The 19,224-nt window shown below is 44.6% G+C and overlaps 2 protein-coding genes across 2 annotated transcripts in view; both read left to right on the top strand.

The window, feature by feature from the left end:
• Positions 1 to 305: 305 nt before the first annotated feature.
• LOC137302074 (zona pellucida sperm-binding protein 3-like) overlaps positions 306 to 19,224 on the top strand; it is a 243,342-nt gene continuing 224,423 nt past the window's right edge. The window contains exons 1-5 of the mRNA XM_067971762.1: positions 306 to 374; positions 466 to 643; positions 729 to 855; positions 937 to 1,016; positions 1,099 to 1,220. Of these exons, the coding sequence (XP_067827863.1) occupies positions 368 to 374; positions 466 to 643; positions 729 to 855; positions 937 to 1,016; positions 1,099 to 1,220 (514 nt within the window). The 5' untranslated portion in view covers positions 306 to 367. The remainder of the gene's footprint in view (positions 375 to 465; positions 644 to 728; positions 856 to 936; positions 1,017 to 1,098; positions 1,221 to 19,224) is intronic.
• Positions 7,213 to 11,671, top strand: LOC137302073 (probable G-protein coupled receptor 139). Its single transcript, XM_067971761.1, has 2 exons — positions 7,213 to 7,282; positions 10,764 to 11,671. The coding sequence occupies exons 1-2, from the start codon at positions 7,213 to 7,215 to the stop codon at positions 11,669 to 11,671; spliced, it is 978 nt and encodes a 325-aa protein (XP_067827862.1).

Below are 19,224 nucleotides of genomic sequence, written 5' to 3'. Positions count from 1 at the left end.
AAAATGACCAGAAATAGCTTTTGTCCAATGAGACCAGCTCTTCATTCCTTAACCTGATGTCTTTCAGATGGCTGGAGATTTCCTGGTCTACACCACCCACCTGAACCACACCCCAAATGCTCATGGATCTGTCATTGTGAGAACGAATGGAGCCATCATTCCAATTGAGTGCCATTATTTTAGGTAAGAAACTTTACTCTGTGGCAAATAAGGTCTACAGCAGGTGCAGTTCTCTGAAGTTGTCCTGAAATTACTCTCCTGTCCTTCCAGGAAGGGCAATGTGAGCAGTGACCCTATCAAGCCCACCTGGATCCCATTCAGCTCGACCAAGTCTGGAGAAGGGCTTCTGTCATTCTCACTGCGTCTTATGAACGGTATGTGATGGGTGGATGGGGAGTGCTTTTCTGTGGTCTCCCACTCGGAGTTTCATCCACTGTCTCCAACCCTTGTCCTCTTGTACTTCAGATGACTGGCTTACAGAGCGCACCTCGACTGTCTACTACCTGGGTGACCTCATTCACATTGAGGCCTCTGTTTCAATGACCAACCATATGCCCTTGAAGCTCTACATTGACAGCTGTGCAGCTACATTGAGCCCAGACAAGGATTCCACCCCAAGATACAACATCATTGACTACCATGGGTAAGGAGCTCTCTGCTTTCTCCAGCTGGTTATGTCTCAATGGGTTCACTGAATTCACTTTGTCCCTTTTTTAATCTATCTTCAGTTGCCTCCTGGACAGCAAAGCTGAGGACTCCTTTTCAACCTTTGTGTTGCCAAGAGGTGAACGTGAGCTGGACAAACTCCAGTTTGACCTGGATGCGTTCCGCTTCTTTGGAGATGACCGTTCCTTGGTAAGAGGAAGCCAAACATTGGGGTTCCCCATGTTGGGAGGAGGTCACTAAATAACAACTTGTATTGAATGTGTCCCTCAGATTTTCATCACCTGTCACCTGAAAGTTGCTGCAGTGGATCGGAGCGATTCCATGAACAAAGCTTGTACTTTCCAGAATATGTAAGTTCCTTCTCTCGCTCAGGGATGTGTTGTATTGAAGGGTGATGGACAACCTGGTTGATAAACGGATTCTCTGGTTTAGCTGGACCCCATTGGAAGAATCCAACAATGACGTGTGTGCCTGTTGTCATCTGGGTAACTGCAGTGCCACGAGGGAATTCCGACTTGATTCCAGAGGAAGGAGGGATCTTGTATCTGGACCTGGTAGGTCATTGATCCCCTTGTTGTTGGTCACCCTTTACCCTCTCTAACTGGAATGTTTGATATTGCAGAGAGTGATGCTGAATTGAAGTGGGAGGGTGAGGCCTCACTTGGACCCCTGGTCATTCTGGATCCTGATGTGACAGACCTGGCAATTGAGCCCCTTAATGAGGTTGAGCAAAGGATGCAGCAGAGGTCTCCGGGTGGTGAGTTGGCTGACTGCTAGTTTCCATTTTCCCCTCAGTATTTCCTTCACTAACTATTGGTTTCTTGTTGCTTTTTAGGTGTGGAGTCTGAGGTGGTCCTGATCCTGGCCCTGACTGTGACCGCTGTCTCTCTGATCTCTGCTTCTTTGATCGCCTTGTTCCTGTACAGGAAACACAAGCAAACCCAGTTCAACTAGTTATCAAATGACCAATAAATCAGTGACTACTTGTATCTTCCAATGGCTGGTTGCTCATTTTTCATTATCTGGCTCCAATCAGCATGCAATGAGTGCTCAATTCTGTTAGTAACACTCCGCACTCCTCCACAGTTCCTCCTGTTAGTGAAATAGGTTTTAATGGGTCCATGTAAGTAGTGGCAGAATGGCTGGTAATAGTGTATCCAGGCCCTGTCCAGGGATGGCTGCAGCAATGGGTGAAGGCTTGCCAGGCCCTCATTGTGCAGGTAAATGAGCTCTGAAGGAACAGTGGGACTGGCCTCAAGTACTGGTGCCGGTTGGTTGACGGCCCAATCTCTCCCTTGGTGCTCCGCATCCATTGATCACTCGAATCCCCACACGTGCTCCAAACTCCAGTTGAACTCTCCCTTTTGGAGCTAATTGTCCAAACACCAATCGGATTGAGAGTCGGTGGACTTGGAACTCTCCTCCAAGATTGAAGATCCCTGCCCCTGATGTAAAGATTCTTTGTTTAGTGGGGGTGGGGCTCCAGGTAGATTTCAAATGCTCAGTGTAAAGGTTGATGTACACAGGGGGCAATGATGTGCCTATTGGGTACAGGCACAGTGAGAGGGCGAGGGATGGGGAGCCCAGAGGTTGTGACTTAACTCTGTTGGATTTGAATTTCACCTGTCTTGTGAGCAGACAGAAGTTTCTCATCTTCAGCTTCCCCTCACGACAGGCCCTGAAGATTTTATTGCAATTTGAAAATAGGATGAACTATTTACATTATTATCATTCACTGTATTTGAAGAGTGATCATAGGAACAGGAGAAGGTCATTTCGCCCCTCGATCCTGGTCCACCATTCAAAGAGATCATGGTTGATCCATGACATAACTCCATATACCTGCCTTCGTCATATCCCTTACCTTTTGGGTCACAATTTTAATCTGAGATAATAGATTTAACAATTGAGCTAGCATCAACTGCCATTTGTGGAAGAGTGTTCCTAACTTCTCCCACTCTTTGCGTGTCGAAGTGTCTCTTCACTTCACTCCTGAAAGTCCTAATTCTAACTTTAAGGTTCTGTTCCCTGGTCGCTAAACTGGCTGTGGTTTTCATAACTTTACACTGAATTGGGTACAATCCATGTCTGGGCCACCCTTGCCTTATGAAATACTGAAATTTGTTCATAAAATGTTCTTCCGATTAATGAGAATGTTTAACTTTACAAAGCTGGGTTTCTTTTTGGTAAATCAGACATTCAGGGGGTCTATTAAACAGGATGTTAGCAGTAAACACCCTCGCTTCAGACAACATTCTTTGGCAGGTGGAAACCACGCCTCCATTTAAATCAAATCATAGTATTATTTTACTTAAGCTATAACCACTGAAGTTTAGTGTTTAAACATAGCAGGAGATCCAGGCTTGTTCTGTTAAAGTAGAATAACAAGTTAGTGGGAACTTTTAACAATAGCAATTCATTTCTGCTCACTGTACACACTGAAGGTGAATTTTCTTCCAGTGGAAACTGCAGTCAGACGGCCCCTCCTCACTTTCACTCTGAGCTTCCTCACACTATTGACAAATAGTGTTCGGAAACTTTAAACCCAATAGATGACAATACATTCAAGTGTAGTGTACGTCCATCCTACCCTCTTCTGACTGTTTGATTTACATGTAAATATTTCAGGGAGATTTTACAAACTGGATATACTGGGCAAGAGAACTACTTTGGGCTATTTTACAATGTTGCAAAAAATACCATGTAGAAATGCTTCATGAATTCATTCTCAATGAAGCTTAGGATCTTACAGGACAGAAACAGGTGACTTTCCTCTTGCTCCTCGTCCACTTTAATGTTCCTCTGTTCCAAGGTCCCTGTGCACGACCCAAAGCTGGGTTGAAATGTGAGCTGTGAGGAGGATGCAAAGAGGTTCCAATATGATTGATATAAGTTGGGTGAGTGGGCAAAAACATGGCAGATGCAGTATAACGTGGTTAAATGTGAAGTTATTCACTTTGGTTGTAAAATCAGATTATTATCTGAATGGTGATAGATTGGGAAAAGGGGAGGTGCAACGAAACCTGGGTGTCTTTGCACACCAGTCGCTGAAAGCGAGCATTCAGGTACAGCAAGCAGTTCGGAAGGCGAATGGTATGTTGGCCTTCATTGCAAGAGGATTTGAGTATAGGAGCAGGGATGTTTTACTGCAGTTATACAGGGCCTTGGTGAGACCACATCTGGAGTATTGTGTGCAGTTTTAGTCTCCTTATCTGAGGAATGAAGTCCTTGCCAGGAGGAAGTGCAACAAAGTTTTACTGGACTGATTCCTGGGATGGCAGGACTGACTTATGAGGAGAGATTGGGTTGACTAGACCTGTATTCACTAGAGTTTAGAATAATGAGAGGTGATCTCAGTGAAACATATAAAATTCGAACAGGACTGGACAGACTAGATGCAGGGAGGATGTTCCCAATGGCTGAGGAGCCCAAAACCAGGGGTCACAGTCTCAGGATAAATCCAATCCAGCCAATTACTGCCCCATTAGTCTACTCTCAATCATCAGCAAAGTGATGGAAGGTGTCGTCGACAGTGCTATCAAGCGGCACTTACTCACCAATAACCTGCTCATCAATGCTCAGTTTGGGTTCCGCCAGGACCACTCGGCTCCAGGCCTCATTGCAGCCTTGGTCCAAACATGGACAAAAGAGCTGAATTCCTGAGGTGAGGTGAGAATAACTGCACTTGACATTAAAGCAGCATTTGACCAAGTGTGGCACCAAGGAGCCCTAGTAAAATTGAAGTCAATGGGAATCGGGGAAAACTCTCCAGTGGCTGGAGTCATACCGAGAACAAAGGAAGATGGTAGTGGTTGTTGTAGACAAATCATTTCAGCCCCAGGACATTGCTGCAGGAGTTCCTCAGGGCAGTGTCCTTGGCCCAACCATTTTCAGCTGCTTCATCAATGACCTTCCCTCTATCATAAGGTCAGAAATGCGGATGTTCGCTGATGATTGCACAGTGTTCAGTTCCATTCGCAACCCCTCAAATAATGAAGCAGTCCGAGCCCGCATGCAGCAAGACCTGGACAACATCCAGTCTTGGGCTGATAAGTGGCAAGTAACACTCGTGCCAGACAAGTGCCAGGCAATGAACATCACCAATAAGAGAGAGTCTAACCACCTCCCCTTGCCATTCAACGTCATTACCATCACCGAATCCCCCACCATCAACATCCTGGGGGTCACCATTGACCAGAAACTTAACTGGACCAGCCATACAAATACTGTGGCTACAAGAGCAGGTCAGAGGCTGGGTGTTCTGCGGCGAGTGACTCACGTTCTGACTCCCAAAACCTTTCCACCATCTACAAGGCACAAATCAGGAGTGTGATGGAATACCCTCCACTTGCCTGGATGAGTGCAGCTCCAAAAACACTCAAGAAGCTCGACACCATCCAGGACAAAGCAGCCCGCTTGATTGGCACCCCATCCACCACCCTGAACATTCACTCCCTTCACCAGCGGTGCACAGTGGCTGCAGTGTGTACCATCCACAGGATGCACTGCAGCAACTCGCCAAGGCTTCTTTGACAGCACCTCCCAAATCCGAGACCTCTACCACCTAGAAGGACAAGGGCAGCAGGCACATGGGAACAACACCACCTGCACGTTCCCTTCCAAGTCACACACCATCCCGACTTGGAAATATATCGACGTTCCTTCATTGTCGCTGGGTCAAAATCCTGGAACTCCCTTCCTAACAGCACTGTGGGAGAACCTTCACCACACGGACTGCAGCGGTTCAAGAAGGCGGCTCACCACCACCTTCTCGAGGGCAATTAGGGATGGGCAATAAATGCCGGCCTCGCCAGCGACGCCCACATCCGATGACCGAATAAAAAAAAACTGACCTTGACCATTTCCATTGTAAGGCAAGGCAGCTATGGACAATGACTCAGGAAAAGCAGCAGGGATGGTGATACGAACACGATGCGGGCAGGCAGCTCGATGTATGAGGAGCAATCAGTGGTCACTTGGCCTCTGTGAGAAACCATTTTGCAGAGGATTTCGTGACAAGATGAGTTAAGCTGACCACTTAAATTCTGTTTAAAAAAAAGTTTCCTTCGGAGGATTTTGTGAACGGATGGGTCAAGCTGGCAACTTTATATTTTGTGGTCAAATAACTTCATAAATCTAGAAGAGTTTTATGAATAAGAACGCCGTATATGTTGTGAGGCTCCTACCACGGAGCTTTAAAAACCCAACATCTTTTGAGCTCAGGGTAGAGGACGGTGCAGAGCAATTAGCGAAGTTCACCCAGCTGTCAGAAGACTACAACCTCTGTCCAGAGATCGACCAAGCTGTAAAAAGACTTCGAAACTGTCAGAAGACTTGAGAGGATTACACCGCCAACTTAATTACAAACTCTGCCCAGAGACCAAACGATGTGATATTGTTTTAATATCTGTATGATAAGTGACTTCACTCTATTATTACTGTCTTATAATAATGGATACTTTCACATGTTTGATTTGACTATTAAAAAAGAAGACATTGATTACCATTTGGCGTCACATCCGAATCTGTTCGAATGGCTGAGCACTAATTTATAAAATTGTGTCTCCTCGTTCTTCATTCCGCCATCAGAGGAAATTGATTCTCAATCGAATCTATCAAATAATTTTAACATTTTAAACACCTCAATTAGATCACCCCTCAAACTTCTATATCAACGCAATACAAGACACGTTTATGCAACCTGCCCTCATAACTTAACCCTCTCAGCCCGGGTATCATTATCGTGAATCTGCATTGCACCACCTCCAAGGCCAACACATCCTTCCGAGGATGTGGTGCCCAAAACTGAATGCAGTACTCCAGATGGGGTCTGACCAAAGCTCCATACAGCCTGTGAAAGTAGCCGGGAGGGGAATAGAAATGGTGGTGAGGAAACGCGTTGGTGGCGGGGCTGAACACGATGGCTTCAGTCTTCGCAATGTTAAACTGGAGGAAATTGCGGCTCATCCAAGATTGGATGTCGGACAAGTATCCTGACCACACACAGGTAGCGGAGGTGGAGTTAATGCACATGGCTCGGGCTGAATTGGGCACGTTCCACACTGAATGTAACCGTGCTGAACTGGACCTGTCCACATAATACGCAGAGATGTGGGTTAAAGTGGGTGTACGGCCAGGATCGAGAAATTGGCTGCGTTTTCCGGTTGCAGAATGAGAGTGTCTCTGATCAGTTATACCTTGTGCTGAGATCTGTTAATTCAGCATTAAGAGGTGTTTAAACCCGGGGTCTTCCTCGTGTACAAGGCTCACCCTCACCAATGGCAGCTGCCTGTCAAGCTTTTAATTATCTTTTCTGAAGAAATGTAATCGGGATCATACTGTGGTTTCTCGGTATTTCACTTTAGAGCTGTGTCAGATCCAATTTCATCAAAACAAAAACACGAGCCTGGCAACGGCTGCACTAATCTGTTTGTATCAATTACTGTAATTAATATAAAAGACCAAAGCACCGAATTGTCTCCCTGGAGGCTGACATCAGGTATAAATGTGTCAACCCTTGAATGTAGAGCAGAGCTTTTTATAGAAATGCACGGTTCACCTAAAGGACTATTATTTGCCATTTATTATCCCATCCTTGCAGCTATCAGTGTTCCAGGTAAAGTATTGTAGTTAATTATTAGTTATGGAAATCGTTGTTTAACTGTATCACTGCTCTTGTTTACTGGTATCGTTTCTCCCTTTTAATTGTATAATTTCTCCCCTTTAATGATATAATTTATCCCCATGACCAATATTTCTCCCCTTTAATAGTGTAATCTCTCCCCTTTAAATGTATAAATTCGCCACTTTTACTATCACTTCTCCTCTGTGACTGTGTAATTTCTCCCGTTTTTCAGTATAATTTCTGCCTTTTATGTGTCATCTTTAACGATATCATTTCTGCTCTTTACCAGTGTAATTTCTCCCCTTCAATGGTATAATTTCTCGCCTTAAACTGTATCATTTCTCTGCTTTAACGGTATCGTTTCTCCCCTTTAACTGTACACTTCTCGGCTTTACTAGTATTTCTACCTGATGTGTTATTGGCCCTGTTACTGTGGGCGAATTATCACCAACAGCAATAATTTGCATTTATATAGCGCCTTTAATGTAGTAAAACGAACCAAGGCGCTTCATAGGACCGTTATCAAATACAGTTTGACACAGAACCGCATCGGGAGATATTAAAACAAATGACCAAAAGCTTGGTCAAGAAGTTAGGTTTTAAGGAGCGTCTTAAAGGAAGAGAGAGAGGTGGAGAGGCGGAGAGGTTTAGGGCCGAGACAGCTGAAGGCACGTCCGCCAATGGAGGGGCACAAGAGGCCATAATTGGAGGAGTGCAGAGATCTCGGAGGATTGGAGGGCTGGAGGAGGCTACAGAGATAGGGAGGAGTGAGGCTGAGTATTTGAGCACAAGGATAAAAATTTTAAAATGGAGGCGTTGTTGGAAAGGGAGCCAATGTAGATCAGTGAGCCCAGGGGTGATGGGTGAACAGGACTTGTTGCGAGTTATGATCCGAGCAGCAAAATTTTGGATGCGCTCAAGTTTACGGAGGGTGCAAGGCAGGAGGCCAGCCAGGAGAGCATTGGAATAGTCGAGTTTAGAGGTCACAACAGCATGGATGAAGGTTTCAGCAGCAGATGAGCTGAGGCAGGGGCGGAGAACAGTAGTTACAGAGGTGGAAGGAGGTGATCTTGGTGGTGGAGAGGATATGGGGTCCGAAACTCCACTCAGAGTCAAAAAGGACGCCGAGGTTGTGAACAGTCTGGTTCGGCCTCAGAAAATGGCCAGGAACAGGGATGGAGTCGATGGCGAGGGAAGGGAGTTTGTGGCGGGACGGAAGACAATGTTTTCATCTGTTATCATGGTGTACATGTAGTTCTATTGTGTTATTGTAAGTGAATTGTCACACTGTTATCATGGTGTAGATGTAGGTCTATTGTGTTATGAACATTATTTCTGTGGGTGAATTATCCCACTGTTATTCCGGTGTATATGTAGTTATGTTGTGTTTATTGGTGCTGCACTGTGAAAGGTGTACTCTGTTATATCAGAGGATATATTGTATTGCTGCCGTTGTGTTGTGAATGGTATTATCACGTTATTATAAGATATGTAGGAAATTATTTTGTTCCTTGCTGCAGACTGACTGGTGGTGGGGTTCGGTTCTACAGACGCTCTCAACCCTCGGGTACCGAGACCATTCCTTTTTACTCAGGGCATTTCCACTCTAATTGTGAAGTTGCCCCTGAAGATATATCGGAGCCTCTACAGATGAATAAGAAGTGGAACCGCTGGCGATCCGCTAAACAGCAACATCAGGGTGAAAATTCTCTGCGTTTGATGCCAGCATTCCAGGCACCAATACGGGATGGTTCATTGATAGTTACGGCTACATTAATTAAAGCAAATTAAATCAAAAATATGTAACACTGATTGGATTTATTAATAATTCAACCAATTACAGACATAACTGTATAATCGTGAAGGTGCTGGTTGAATTTAATCTCTGGATTTATTCATTACTGACTGGGTTTATTAAATGATTCATTTACTTGTCATCGTTTTGATAATTATTTGCAGCACGGAGTAATATCAACAAGTGCTTTATCGATTCAGATTATTCAGTGATTAAATAATTCCCGACTGAATTTAATAACTGACTTGATTGAAGGGACATTATTGGGCAGCTAATTATTGACAAAAATATAAACAATGTAACAAGTGTCCGTTTTATGAATGAATCTGGATTTGCTCCAAACTCAGACCGCGCTGTGTTTGTGTTTCCAGTCTCTGACTCCATTCACTGGTTCAGTTTGACGCTGCTCTTCCACATCAGCTGCTGCTGACGGTTCTACAGTGACCGCTGCTGAGTCCGGGGGTTCGTTCCGCTCCTTGCACCTGCCAATGACCCGGACTGTTCCCCTCTTCACTCTTTTCTCCACATTGAATGAGGCAGCATAACTGGTGGTAACTCTCGTACCTGAGCCACAAAGTTGTAAATTCAATATCTACTTTCGGACTAAGTCTATTATTTATCCTGACAGCGCAGTGCATTACTGAGGGAGCACTGCATTGTAGGGAGGACCTTTCTCTGAATGAGACCTTGTTCTCTGCTGGACATTGACGATTCCAGGTGACTATTATCAGAAGAGCTGGGAGTTATCACTGTGTCCTCGCCAACATTTCCTCCGCAAATTCTGAAAACATCAATTGTCAGTTCACCCTCCGCTCTTTGGGGATCTTCTTGTACAAGTTGACTGCTGAATTTTCCAACAGTGAATAATTCGACAGCTTGGATTATAAGTAATTGGTAGAAGGGCTAGACGGGAGCTGAGGAGAATTTTTTTTTCACCCAGAGGGTGATGGGGGTGTGAAACTCAGTGCCTGAAAGGGTGGGAGAGGCAGAAACCCTCAACTCATTTAAAAAGTCCTTGGATGTGCACTTGAAGTGCTGTAACCCACAGGGCTACGGACCGAGTGCTGGAAAGGGGGACAAAGCTGGATAGCTCTTTTTCAGCCGGCACGAACACGATGGGCCGAACGGCCTCCTTCTGTGCCGTAACTTTCTATGATTCCATGGTTTCATCGGATGGGAGCGATTTGGGCTCCGACAGGACATGGTCGGTTTTAAATGCAAGTTTTTTGTATTTTATTGGTTGTTTCCAGTTTCATTGTCAATTCTTATATTGTTTATTCTCTTAAAAATCTTCGGTAAACGTTTATCTTCTTGTCACCTAATCTTCGCATTTATTATTAACCATTTTACTGATTCTTTAAGATTTGTTTCTGTTCTTGTCTATTTGACGTTCCCGCATTGGTTTTAATGGGTTTCTTGTTCCCATTATGTTTTATTACATTAATTTACATTCTGAAGTCTTTGGCCTGTCTGATTTTAATGCGGATGATTATTTTAGCACAGATACAGGTGTCCAGAGGGTAAAGATCGGTTTTCAACTCAGGATCAAGTGTCAAAGCTATAAGTTTCACACAGAATCCTGTCAATTGGATTATTTTGCTGGGAGTCGGATCATTAACGCTCCTGTTCTCTCTCACACACGTACACATGCTCTGTCTCTCTCCTTCTCTCTTACAGCTAACTTGGCGGTGATTGTGATCCTGTCCCGAGGAAGGTGCGGTCTCTCCAGATGTATCACTTCCTACCTGGTGTCCATGGCGGTGACGGATCTCCTGGTCATTATCACGGCTGTGATATTAAACCGCATTGTTGGTATTTATTTCCCATTCAGTTTCCTGTCCATCACTCCGGTCTGTTCTCTCAGTTTTGTGTTAATTTATGCAATCAGAGACAGTTCTGTCTGGGTCACGGTCGTGTTCACCTTTGATCGATTTGTAGCCATTTGTTGTCAGAAGCTGAAAACAAAATATTGCACCGAGAAAACGGCGGCTGTGGTTATCGGAACGGTCTGTGTCCTGAGCTGTTTAAAAAATACATTCTGGTATTTTATATATGAACCTTTGTATACAATTAACAACATACCCTGGTTCTGCAACATCAAGCTAATATTTTACACCTCACCCGCATGGGCTGCATTTGACTGGATTCACCGCATTTTAACCCCTTGTCTCCCATTCATTGTGATTTTATTGCTCAATGCTCAGACCGTCAGACACATTTTAGCGGCCATTAGAATCCGCAGAAGACTCCAGGTCCGCAGCAACGTTGAGAATCAGAGTGACCCAGAGATGGAGAACCGGAGGAAATCCATCGTTTTGCTCTTCTGTATCTCGGGCAGTCTCATCCTGTTATGGTTGTTGTTTCTTATAACTTTCCTCTATGTGCGAATTGCGAACGTTAGTTATTTCTCAGGTTCCAATTTCGATGATTCAAATTTTATTCTGGAGGAAAGCGGATTTATGTTTCAGCTTTTGAGTTCCTGCCTAAACCCGTTTATTTCTGCAGGGACCCAGAGTAAATTCAGAGACGAGTTAAAGAATGTGGTGAAATATCCACTGACACTAATTGTTAAATTATTTAAATAATGAAAATAGTAAAATCCAGCCTCAATTGCTCCTTATATTCCATCCTGTACACCTCTCGTTCCTCTCACACACTGCCTGCCCTCTCAGATACACAGTCACTCACTCTGAGATCCTTTCCCACTGTAAATTTACGAAAGTATAAGGAAAACTACATCATTGCACAATTCAGTGTTGTTTCCTGTTCTGTTAGTTTCCAGTTCTCTTGTCGGTGCTGACTCAGGCCTGGTGCATTCCCACCAGCCCCGAGGGCCCTCGAGTATCTCCACATTCATGTGGGAGACAGAGTCCGAGCTCTGATCTGTTGTTGGATATCAAGTTTAACTGTTTAATGAAGGGACCTCAATATCCCCCCTGGGAATAGTTTGGATTTTGAGGATAGTATACTCTCTGAAATGGGAACACACACTGTGCCCACCCATTGTTCTCCACTCACTGGGCACCGCCCCACAGCCACACTCGTGTGTCCATAAACATAAGAATTGCTGGATGGAAAAAGACCAAGGTCCATCCAGCTCGCCTTCCACTATCCGGTTAGTCACATGATACAACGACAATGGGGTTGTTGACTAATCATAGCAATCAATCCCTATCAATTAATCTACAACAGACCCTGACACGAGGCCAGGAATCCCCCAGTCATCGAGAGCTTTGGGAACCATAGGCCCAAAGGCACCTGTTCCTCCCAAACATGTGACACTTACCACATGTCATGTCTCAAATTACTCAGATACTGAAATGAGAAATGTTATTTTCTGTAAGATTCTATCTCATTTGCATTTGAATGATTCAATATGAACTGCTTTCGTCACCTCCCTGGGGAACCTGTTCTATAGAGTGATCACTTGCTCACTGAAATATTCTTTATGGAGCTTAGTTTTGAATTTACCTGGCTTCAAGTGCAGGCCGTCTCCTCTGGTTCTACTCTTCTGGACATGGTGAAATATTTTGTCACAGTCTACATTATCCAGTCGATTTAGAAACCTAAAAACAGCAATAGTATCACCTCTAAACATTCCCGTTTCCAGTGAGAACATGCCCAATTTACATAATCACTCAACATAATTCAATCCCTCCACCCGCTCAATCATTCTGATTGCTCTCTTCTCTATCCTCTCAATAGCTGCATTATGCTTTTTGTACTGTGGTGACCAGAACTGTACACAGCATTGTAAGTGCGGTTGCACCTATAATTTTACAGTAGCAGGATTCCCAAACTATTTCGGCTCAATATTGACCTTTAAATGCATCTCAGCATCTGATTTGCTTCACTCACTGCCGCCGAGCATTGATGCGACAGCTTCAATTTATTATCAATCCACTCCCACAGATCATTTTCATTGCCATGGACATTATTTTCTTTCCAGTTAAGTAATGGATTCCCCCAGTGATCTACGCTTGGCCCCCTCCTATTTTTCATTTACATGCTGCCCTTCGCAGACATCATCCTAAAACACGACGTGAGATTCTGCATATTCACTGATGACACACAGCTCTACCTCACCACTACCTCTCTCCACCCCTCCACTGCGTCTAAGTTGTCACATTGCTTGTCCACCATCGAGCAGTGGATGAGGAGAAATTTCCTCCAATTAATTATTGGGAAGACCGAATCCATTGTCTTCAGTCCCAGGTCCAAACTCCGTTTCCTTGCCACCGACTCCATCTCTCTCCCTGGCGACTCTCTGAGGATGAACGAGACTGTTAGCAACCCAGGCGTCCTATTTGACCCTAAGCTGACCTTCTGACCACATATCTTCTCCATCACCAAGACCGCCTGTTTCCACCTCTGTAAAATTGTCCGTCTCCGCCCCTGCCTCAGCTCATCTGCTGCTAAAATCCTCATCCATGCCTTAGTTATATCTGGGCTCCATTATTCCAATGCTATCATTGCTGTCCTTCCAACTTCCACCCTCCGTAATTTTGAGCTCATCCAAAACTCTGCTGCCCATATCCTAACTCGCACCAACTCCCATTCACTCATCACCCCTGTGCTCACTGCCCTACATCGGCTCCTGGTCCGGCAACACCACAAATTTAAAATTCTCACCCTTATGTTCAAATCCCTCCATGGCCTCGCCCCTTCCTATCTTTAGCCCTACAGCCCAACAAGAACTCTGCGTTCCTCCAACTCTGGTCTCGTGTGCAGCCCGATTTCCATTGCACCACAATTGGTGGCAGTGGCTTCAGCTGTCTCGGCCCTAAGCTCTGGAACTCCCTCCCTAAACCTCTCCACTTCTCTCTCCTTCCATCTAACACACTTCGTAAAACCTACCTCTTTGACCAAGTTTTCATTCACCTCTCCTAATATCTCTTTATGTAGGTCGGTGTCAAATTGTGTCTGTTAACCGTCATATGAAGCGTTTTATTGTGTTAAAGGTGATCTATAAATGGACGTCGTCGTCGTCGTCGTCGTTGTTGTTGTTGTTGTGGTTGAAATGGTCCATTCCCGGGTTTTTTGTCCCCGTGTGAAGCACTTTGCATTCCTCTACATTCAATTTCATCTGCTACCTGTCTGTCCGATGCCCAAGTATTTGAATCCTCCTGCAGCTTATCCTGTTCAGCTTTGCAGTCTACCACCTTCATCAGCTTTGCATCATCTGTAAATTTACGCTTAGTTCCAGATCACTTATTAAACAAAAGAGGTCCAAAACAGATCACTGTGGAACCCCACTGGTAATATTCTCGCAAGCTGATGACAATCCCTCTACCACTGCCCTCTGGATTCTATCGGTGAACAAATTACACATCCATTGTAAAACATTTCCACTGATTTCCGCTTTTTTGTTTTCAGTACCAGCCTTTCGAGAGAAACTGTATCAAAGGCCTTCCTGAAATCCATGTACACCACATCCACTACCTTACCAATATCACACTCCTTTGCCACACGTTCAAAGAAAATTAGTAAGCTAGATTGGCTTTCATGAATGCAAATTGTCTATCTTTTAAGGTTATATTTCTATTCACAAGCTCCTTGAACTTAACTTTAATAAGGATTTCCATAACTTTACCCACAATGGACGTTAAACTCACTGCTCAGTAGTTTCCTTGGTGAATTTTGCTGCCTTTTTAACAATAGGAGTAACATCTGCCTTTCTCCAGTCCCCATCATATTGGAAATTAGCGAATGTAACTCCTCTATTCAAGAAAGGATGGCGACAGAAAGCAGGAAAGTACAGGCCAGTTAGCTTACCATCTATCATAGGGAAAATGTTAGAATTTGTTATTAAGGAGGTTATAGCAGGGCACTTAGACAATCTCAATGCAATCAGGCAGAGTTAACACGGCATTGTGAAAGGGAAATCGTGTTTGACTAATTAATTAGAGTTCTTTGAGGAAGTAACAAGCAACATGGATAAAGGGGATCCTGTGGATGTGGTGTACTTGAATTTCCAGAAGGCTTTTGACAAGGTGCCATATCAAAGGCTACCACACAAAATAAGAGCTCATGGTGTAGGGGGTAACATATTAGTATGGATAAAGGATTGGTTAGCTAACAGGAAACAGAGAGTAGGCATAAATGGGTCATTTTCAGGTTGGCAAGATGTAACGAGTGGAGTGCCACAGGGGTCAGTGCTTGGGACTCAACTATTTACAATCTATATCAATGACTTGGATGAAGGGACCAAATGTATGATTGCTAAATTTGCTGATGACACAAAGGTAGATAGGAAAGTAAGTTGTGAAGAGGACATAAGGGGTCTGCAAAAGGATACAGTTAGGTTAAGTAAGTGGGCAAAAATTTGGCAGATGGAGTCCAATGTGGGAGAATGTGAACTTGCCCACTTGGCAGGAGGAATTCAAAAGCAGTATATTATTTAAATGGAGAGAGATTGCAGAACTCTGAGGTACAGAGGGATCTGGGTGTCCTAGTACATGAATCAAAAAAAGTTCGACTGCAGGTCCAGCAAGTGATTGGGAAGGTAAATGGAATGTTGTCATTTATTGCAAGGGGAATGGAATATAAAAATAGAGATGTTTTGCGACAGTTGTACAGAGCATTGGTGAGATCACATCTGGAATGCTGTATGCAATTTTGGTCTCCTTATTTAAGAAAGGACAATAATTGCTTTGGAGGCGGTTCAAAGAAAGTTCACTCGATTGATTCCTGGGATGACTGGGTTATTTTATGAGGAAAGGTTGGACAAGTTGGGCCTGTTGGAGTTGGCGCTTAGAAGAATGAGAGGTGATCTCAGGGGACTAGAAGGGGTAGATGCTGAGGTGATGTCTCCCCTTGTGGGAGAGTCTCGAACGAGGGCCCTCATTTTAAGAATAAAGAGTCTCCATTTAAGACGGAGATGAGGACACATTTTTTTCTCTCACAGGATCGTAAATCTGTGGAACTCCCTTCCCCAGAGAGCGGTGGGGGCAGGGTCATTGAATATTTTTAAGGCTGAGTAAGATAGATTCCTGCTTAACAAGGGAGTCAAAGGATCTGGTCGGTAGACGGGAAAGTAAGGTTGAGATCACAATCAGATCGCCATGAGCTTATCAAATGGAAGAGCAGGCTCGAGGGTCCGAATGGCCTACTCGTATTTTCGTAAAAGATGGTGGAGCTAGATTCAATCGTAACTTTGAAAGGATAATTCGATAAATACTTGAAAAGGAAAAAATTGCAGAGTTTATGGTTATAGAGCACGGGAATGGAAGTAATTGGGTACCTCCTTCAAAGAGCTGGCACTGGCACGATGGGTCGAATGGCCTCCTTCCATGCTGTGAGATTCTAGGATTGTATATTTTCCATATATTTGGTTCTCTAAGAAGAACAATGACAGGCTGTCTGAGCAAAGCAGATGTTCAAAAGGCTCAAAAGCACGAGGCATCAAAGAATCACGTGTACATTTCAGCCCAAAGATGTTTTTTTCTGCACCAGTCATCAGCACAGCACAGACCTCTGAAACACAACCAGTCACTCCTTCCAATATCACAGAGCCAGAAACAGACCAGCTCTCAGTTTGCTTAAGAGTGAGTGCTGAACTCATCACATGGTATCTGCACTAAACTGGCAATTAGAATCTCCTAATCACTTGGCTGTTTGTTAATACGGGAAAAAAATCAGATTTTAACTGACCTGCCCTTTTCAATCCATTTATTGATCATTCACAGAGGCCCAAAAGAGACCTCTTAGAGTGTCTGAATCAGCTGTACTAATGATGATCTCTTAGTTCTTAGCGATGAACGTGATGAAAACATATGTCGCTCATTGATTTTGGTGTCAGAGGGTTAGATATTTATCTCACGGTGGGGGAGAGATGAATAAGATGAAATAAAGCGAGTGTCTGAGGTAATGTTTGAATGACCGACACCAATCCGTAATTTGTACAATGCTGAATGTGTCAATTCAAAATGTGGATTTCCAATGGATTCTCTGCAATGTTAACACAAATCCGTTTGTTCCACAGGAGGTGGTCGGGGTTCTGGTCACTGGAAATGTTTGAATTCAGAAAAGTTATTCTCTTGAATTTCTATATACTTCAGTTCCCAGAACGAATAATTGCAGACTCTCTGGGTACATTTTCTGCTTGGCGAGCTGGCGTAAAACTGGCCTTGCAGATTGACCGCTCGTTATTAAATTCACTTCAACTGCTCCGACCAGCAGTCGGTCCACACACTGATGGGCATCTGCATCCATTTCGAGCTGGCCTCGGGGGCCAGGGTGAGCCAAAGTAAGAGTGAGGCCATGTTCTTTGGCAGTTGGGAGACCCGGTCCTTTGTCCTCTTCACTGTCAGATCCGACTACCTGAAGGTTTTGGGGATCTGGTTCAAGGGGCCCCTGGCCGGTCGAAAGAACTGGGAGGAGCGGATCACTAAGGCCAAACAGAAGCTTGATATGTGGGTGGGGCGATCCCTCTCCATAACCGGCAGGAACCTGGTGATAAGGTGTGAGGTACTCACCGTGTTGCTCTACATGACCCAGCACTGGCCCGTTCCCCAAATCTCCGCCGTCACAGTCACCCGAGATATCCTCCACTTTCCCTGGAGGTCCAAGGTAGAATGTGTCCGCAGGGTCACCATGTACAAGCATCCAGACAAATGGGGAAAGAGCGTCTACAATGCTGCTCTGATCCTGACAGCCACCTTTGTGTGTGGCTGCCTCAGGATATGTGTAGAGCCCCAGTACGCAGATACCAAGTGTCACTAGGTGCTGAGTTTCTACCTGGCCAACACACTGAGAAGGCTGGGTCTGGCTGTGCTGGCCGAGCAGGTGCAGGATGTCCCGTCGAGCTGGACCTTTCCCCGCTATCTGTCCCAGGTGTAGAAGTTCCTGAGGAGTAACCCCTTCGAACACAAGGCCGTCAGACCGTGGTGAACGCGAAACGTCCTGAGAACCCTTTCTTAAATAAAGAGACCAAAACTGTAATTCCAGTTGTGGTCTCACCAAAGTCCTGTACAATTGCAACAAAATCCTTACTCATGTATTCCAAACCCTTGAAGTAAAGGCCAACATTTCATTTGCCTTCCTAATTGCTTGCTGTACCTACATGTTAACTTTTTGTGTTTCTTATACCAGGACACTCAAGTCTCTCTGAACACGAACATTTAATAGTTGCTCATCATTTTAAAAATATTCTGTTTTTCTATACTTTCTACTAAAGTGAATAACCTCACATTTCCCCACATTATACTCCATCTTCCACCTTCTTGCCCATTCACTTAACCTGTCTATAAACCTTTGCAGACTATTTGTGTCCTCCTCACAGATGTTTTGTATCGTCAGAGATCTTCAATACATTACACTAATATAGATTGTAAATAGCTAAGGCCCTATTACGGTCGGCATTGCTCGCTGAAAAGTCAAGGGTAACATCCCTGAGGGGACATTGGTCCCAGCACCGTTGAGGTGCAACCCGTCCATCTTGTACGGGTCTTCAGTATGAATCAAAGTGCACAATGACGCCCTGGTAATGATGTTTCCTGACCTGCTGAGTGTTGCCAGCAATTTCTGGGATTATTTTTGGGCGTTCACAAGAGCAGTTTTCCTGACAACCTGCAACTTGCCTCAAGGGCGCAGCTTCAAGGCACAACTTTCTTGTGCTCTTCTCACACACAAGGTCAAACTTTACTTTCCGACACACGCGCTATAAAATCTGCCGTTTCCGCACACAGCGTCCTGCGCAACGAGAATTCAAAAGTCCTTCCGCTCATGGCCTGTAATCACCCCTTTTTTTCGCCACAGGCGCTCTTTACATTTATTCTCTACTCGATTCAATGGCAGGCTTCAACAGAACTATTAAGATCAAGGCGGAACACTTCCGATCTTACTGCACCGCCCCAACTTGCCAAATGTGCAACTTTCAACCGCCATTCGCAGCTCTGCAACGCTGCCCGTCGCTCACGCAACTCAACTGCTGAGAGAAAAGAGCCAACAAGCATCAAAACAAAAACCAGTTCTTCAGTTACCATCCCCTGGATCACAAGATTCTCCAAGTAAATTTCGTGAACAATCGGGCGGCTGTCTTTCCAGAGACCAGCCCTGCTGTCGTCGTGTTTGTCTGTCGAGCGGTCACGCAGATCGAAATGTATCCACTGGTTTCAAGGCACAAATGAACATTGGT

Source organism: Heptranchias perlo, chromosome 35 (genome assembly GCF_035084215.1).
Source record: "Heptranchias perlo isolate sHepPer1 chromosome 35, sHepPer1.hap1, whole genome shotgun sequence".
NCBI classification, from domain to species: Eukaryota; Metazoa; Chordata; class Chondrichthyes; order Hexanchiformes; family Hexanchidae; genus Heptranchias; species Heptranchias perlo.
Note: the sequence above shows the minus strand (reverse complement) of the source record. Positions and strands in the feature narration are given on the sequence as shown.

Coding starts and splice junctions, on each gene's coding strand:
- LOC137302073 (XM_067971761.1), top strand. CDS start 7,213: ATGCACGGTTCACCTAAAGGACTATTATTTGCCATTTATTATCCCATC. Junction 7,283..10,763: donor TGCAGCTATCAGTGTTCCAG/GTAAAGTATTGT, acceptor TCTCTCTTACAG/CTAACTTGGCGGTGATTGTG.